At 27.3% G+C, this 5,815-nt stretch overlaps 1 protein-coding gene across 2 annotated transcripts; it reads left to right on the plus strand.

The window, feature by feature from the left end:
* LOC145005755 (wax ester synthase/diacylglycerol acyltransferase 11-like) lies at nt 1-5,564 on the plus strand. Of its 2 annotated transcripts, none has more exons than XM_078964863.1 (7): nt 1-334; nt 475-1,032; nt 1,335-1,401; nt 1,500-1,582; nt 1,679-1,885; nt 5,050-5,187; nt 5,279-5,564. In XM_078964863.1, exons 1-7 carry the CDS (start codon nt 77-79, stop codon nt 5,438-5,440), a joined length of 1,473 nt encoding a protein of 490 aa, XP_078820989.1. In that variant the 5' UTR covers nt 1-76; the 3' UTR covers nt 5,441-5,564. The 2 variants fall into 2 exon arrangements, with proteins under 2 accessions (XP_078820989.1, XP_078820990.1); XM_078964864.1 differs by having other exon boundaries at nt 1,679-1,877; nt 5,279-5,393.
* Nucleotides 5,565-5,815: the final 251 nt, after the last annotated feature.

A 5,815-nucleotide genomic window follows, 5' to 3' on the forward strand; every position in this document is an offset into this window, starting at 1 on the left:
TGCCATTGTATCCTGTATCGATATACATATCGATCCCTTTGTGGAAGTACTCAGTTCTATTAGATTATCAAGGATCATGGGTAAAACACCAAGCTTAAACCTTCTTAAGGGTACAAAAACCATCGAAGATACAGTAAACTATGTGTGTTTGAAAGAGGGAGAAGGCGATCATGAGCATGAGTCATTGAGTGCTGGGGCTAGGTTTTTTCATGAGCCAGGTTTTAATGTCTACATCCTCACTAAAATTGGTGCAAAATCGTCATTCGATATCAACCGAACTAAAGCCTATCTGATTCAGATGATTGATAACTATCCTTGCTTCTCTCAAGTGGTGGTATACTACTAAACTACAGAATGATGTTTTTACACCTTCATATGCATTATAAGCTAGAGTTTAAGAATTTAACTATCATTCATGAAAGTTCTTTTTCAGTCTTTCAATGTCTGAAATACTATTCATTGGTTGTTATACAGGTTAAAGATAAAGAAAGTGGGAGCATGAAGTGGGTTCCCTCACATGTAAACATAGATGACCATCTTGTTGTACCGGAAATCGAACAAAACATGGATTCCTCAGACCAATTCATCGAAGATTACATCTCAAATCTTACTGTATCTTGTATTGACAATTTGAAACCATTATGGGATGTACACATCCTCAACACAAGGACCTCGGATGCACAAGGCACGTGCATCTTTCGTGCTCATCACTCACTTGGAGATGGTCTGTCATTTATGAGTATGTTGCTTTCTCTTAGTCGAAAGGCCTCCGATCCTGAGGCATTGCCTACACTTCCCATGAATATGAAGGCTCATCATCATACCACCACAGCTACAAATGTTATTTCCTTTTGTATGGTTCTTTGGAACACTTTTGTCGCACTTATGTTGTTTGTGTTCACTACCATGTTTCTAAAAGACACAGAAACACCTATGAAAGCCTCACCTGGTGTTGAAGATAGACGTCGGCGCATTGTTACTCGAAGTGTTAGCCTTGCTGACATAAAGTTGGTGAAAAACGCTATGAATGCTGTAAGTATATATTTTTTCTTAAATTAACTTTGCATGTTGATGCCCTATAGCAATGATATCATCACAAATCTTAACAATCGATAACTTTGTTCGGTTAGCTTTGTTCTGTATATCATGAAAGACTTATATTCTTTTTTGTTAAGCACAATTATTTTGGAGATCTAAGAAAACGAATATTAAGTGCGTCTACTGTAATAAAAGAAACAAATTGCGATGAACAAAGGATCTTTAATATTAACATACGAAAACTTATAATGTGTACATATTACAATATTACATGTTCACCGATACTTGTTTTATAGACTGTGAACGATGTAATAGTTGGAGTTATACAAGCTGGTTTCAACCGTTACCTAAAGCGGAGATATGGTGAGCTTCTTTCTATATAAAGTACAAAACTTACGAGTAAGAAACTATGTAGCTGCACAGAGAATATGAACAATAACAAAACATGAACCCTGTTACAGAAGAGATAAATAGTCCTGTTCCAGAAAACATTCTCCTTCGTGCAATGATTTCTTATAACTTGCGAGCCTCTGTGAATGTTGATGTGAGTATTTTCCCTCCTTACTTTTTCCTGTATGTGAAGAATGTCTTATTGTTGGTTAATGGCTGAACAGTTTTATGTCTGTACGATATATACTAGGCTTCTGCGAAAAATACAAATGAAAACGAAACATGGGGATACAAGGTAGGTTATATACTACTTCCATTCAACGTCAAACATAGAAGTGACCCGTTAGACTATGTACGGGAAGCAAAGTCTACCATGGAACGCAGAAAAGCTTCTTTAGAACCATTTGCCACTAGATTCTTTGCTAAGTCGTTGGTCAATAAATTGTTTGGTATGAAGGTACTTGATCTATACATGTATTGCTTTGTCAAGAAAAAATAATTTATTGAGAAATTAAATATACTCTAATATATATTTTCCAAATTGTATCTTCTTATCTACATGAAACGGTCATAAATTTCTCATCTTAATAAAATTAAGATACTTATCATCATTTTATATATGAAAAGAAAAAAAAAAAAAAAAAAAGATATTTAATTTCTCTTCTTCAGTTATTTAGTTTAGGAATCCTAATATTTATTTATTTATTATAACAAAAAAATTGGTTAAAACAAATATAAATTAAAGAAATAGTTATTATAGTATTTGTGACAAGAGCTTGATATATATATATATATATATATATATATATATATATATATATATATATATATATATATATATATATATATATATATATATATATATATATATATATATATATATTCTTGGCTAAGTCATTGGTCAGTAAATTGTTTGGTATGAAGGTACTTGATCTATACATGTATTACTTTGTCAAGAAAAAATAATTTATTGAGAAATTAAATATCCTCTAATATACATTTTCCTAATTGGATCTTCTTATTTATATAAAACCGTCATAAATTTCTCATTTTAATAAAATTAAGATATTTATCATCATTTTATATATGAAAAGAAAAAAAATAAAAAGATATTTAATTTCTCATCTTCAGTTATTTAGTTTTGGAATCCTAATATTTATTTATTTATTATAACAAAAAAATTGGTTAAAACAAATATAAATTAAAGAAATAGTTATTATAGTATTTGTGACAAGAGCCTGATATATATATATATATATATATATATATATATATATATATATATATATATATATATATATATATATATATATATATATATATATATATATATATATATATATATATATATATATATATATATATATATATATATATAGAGAGAGAGAGAGAGAGAGAGAGAGAGAGAGAGAGAGAGAGAGGTTATATGGAAAAAAAAACCTAAAAAACTTTAAAAATCATAAAAATGTATACAAAAATATTTAGAGATCCCAAATCTTTTTTTTTTTGATTTTATGTTCTTAAAAATCACAGGTTTTTTTATTAATTCGTTGGAAAAAAAAATTGATTTTTTTATTTTTTTATTTTTTGGTTTTTGTTTGCAAAAAATTTTAACGAAATTATATAAAAAGTTACGATTTTTAAGAATATAAAGTAAAAAAAAATTGTGATTTCTAAGTATTTTTTTCATTTATTTTTATGTTTTTTTACGGTTGTTTTAAAGTTTTTTGTTTTCCAGATAACTAAACCTACATATATATATATATATATATATATATATATATATATATATATATATATATATATATATATATATATATATATATATATATATATATAAATGGAAAAGTGAATATACCCTTAAGGATATATAAGTTTAGGTACCCAAATCCACTATAATTAGTTGTTTTATTTGATATATTCATTATAATGTTATTAAACTTCAACCTTAACTTGATTTACTTTGAAGATTTTCGAAATTTTACTATTGTTTTCCTCTTATCACATCTTTTTGCCGAACACCTATTAGGTTATATATATTAGAGTTGAAAATGAAAATTACGTAAGAGGAAGATAAATGTGAAATTTTTCAAAATCTTAGAAGTAAATCAAGTTAGAAGTTGAATTATAAGAACATTGGATAATCACAATGTATATATATGATACAAACAACATAGTATGATGACTTTGGGTACTTAAGCTTATATACCCTTAAGGGTATATTCACTTTTCTTTTATATATATATATATATATATATATATATATATATATATATATATATATATATATATATATATATATATATATATATATATATATATATATATATATATATATAATGTTTAATAACCTTTAATTATGATTATAAATTTATAATGGTTTTAAATATGTAATAATATATTATAACCATAAATTGTTTTGTTATTTTGATTGATCAAGACTTTTAAACATTATGCATGTTCTAACTTTCCTAAAAAATCCCGATTTAATAAATAATAAATAAATAAATAAACTAAAAACTAAAAAAACAAACAAAAAAAATCAACAACTTAATACTACATTTTTTTATGTAGATCACTTAAATGGACAACAATATTAATGATTCATAACTATGATTCAAATAAATAGGTTTGTTTATGAAATAGATAACAATATTAAAGATTCATAATTATGATTTAAATAAATAGATCTAAAAAGAACTAAAAAGTTATTATTTCATATTTTAATGTTTCAACATTTAAGCTGTTTGGTAAACTAATCTATATTTTACTTGTGACCGAATCAAAATGGTCACAAAATCCATCTTAATAGTTCAACATTACACCTCATTTGAGCCATTCTTTTTCATTATCTTCCCTTAGTTTCCTCTCTTCTTTTTTCATTGTCTTTTCTTTTGACCGACGTTTTGATATATATGAGGGGCTGCAACAAATAAGCCCTCTAACACCAACAACAAAAAAGAAAAGAATTTGGATATGTAAACAATGAACAAAAAGAAGAAGGTTCAACCACTTTTCTTCGATTTATTCTTCCTTTTCCCATTTAGTTAATCAACCTCTTGCGAACGCCCTTGCTCTTCTTGACTGTAAATCTATTTTGTTTTACTTCCCATGTTTGTGTTGCACGTTGGTTCGCCATGGCACTCGTAAAATTATAGTTATAGGGCCGATGTGTTTAAGGCATGGTAGTCTATCATTGATGCGAAAAAGCCAACGACAATCCTTGCTATAATTATCGTGACTCTAACATTATACCCTAGCATACATAATCTAAAAAGCTTATTAATCTGTATTATTTAAAATTTATTTGTTTTATTTTATTGAATATATGGTTAGCATTCATTTATCTAATTATTAAGTTATTTTATTATTTGTTTTCACCATAATAACATAGCTAATTTATCATTTGAGTTATTTATTAGTTCTTTTTTTATTATTTTATACTTATTATAATTTTATTATAATTATTAAGTTGTTGTTTTTTATTATTTTAATTATTTGGATTTTATTTATATAACTAACCTTAACAACCAACATGATTTTATTCCTAACCTATGAATCATTTAGCACTAAACCATTTAAAAGTTACAAAACAACCACTAAAACTTATTACATATATAGATTGCAGGAAAGTTGAATCGAAATGTTTACTACAACACAACATTTTGCTTCTCGAATATGCCCGGACCAAAAGAAGAAATATGTGTCCTCGGACATGAAGTTACCTATCTTGCTCCTAGTCTTTACGGGATGCCTAGTGTAAGGACGATTAATTAATTCTTTAATAGTCATTACAATCAATCTAATTTGTGAAAGCTTGAAATTAATGATCTATTTTTGTTTTATACAGGGATTGATGATTCATGTGATCAGTTATGTTGACAATGTGACATTTGTGTTATCGGCAGATGAAAAAACTATACCTGACCCCCGAAGGTTATGTGACGACCTTCAACAATCACTGCACCACATCAAGTGTTCAGTTTTAGCTAAATCATGTGTAGAGAACTAGGTTTCGAGACATATATGATCACAAAAGTATGTATGTATAAGTGTGTGTTAGAATATGTATGCATATTTGTTTGCTTATATACATATAAGGATCTCTAGAACATATCAATAGTTTATTGAGTAAATTACAGCCTTACTTTTGTGGTTTATATGAAATAATAGTCTTGCTCCTACTTATGGAAAAGTAATGTACACCACTGGTCCTTATGGAGGGTTTTGGTAACATTGATAGTCCTCCCTTTAAAAACTCTAATAGATGGGTTGTTAAACGTTTCAAAAAGACAAAAATGACCTTCTACCATTGCTTCCACCACTACCACCACCTACTGTTGGAACTTTGTCCTACATAACACAATGTGAGACTTGTACCACATAG

This window comes from Lactuca saligna, chromosome 7, assembly GCF_052625555.1.
Source record: "Lactuca saligna cultivar CGN05327 chromosome 7, ASM5262555v1, whole genome shotgun sequence".
In the NCBI taxonomy this organism is placed as follows: domain Eukaryota; kingdom Viridiplantae; phylum Streptophyta; class Magnoliopsida; order Asterales; family Asteraceae; genus Lactuca; species Lactuca saligna.

Excerpts from the sequence above, each read along its gene's own strand:
- LOC145005755 (XM_078964863.1), top strand. The coding sequence starts at position 77 with ATGGGTAAAACACCAAGCTTAAACCTTCTTAAGGGTACAAAAACCATC. Across the intron at positions 1,033-1,334 it reads TGAAAAACGCTATGAATGCT|ACTGTGAACGATGTAATAGT; the intron begins GTAAGTATATAT and ends CTTGTTTTATAG. Across the intron at positions 1,886-5,049 it reads ATAAATTGTTTGGTATGAAG|ATTGCAGGAAAGTTGAATCG; the intron begins GTACTTGATCTA and ends TTACATATATAG.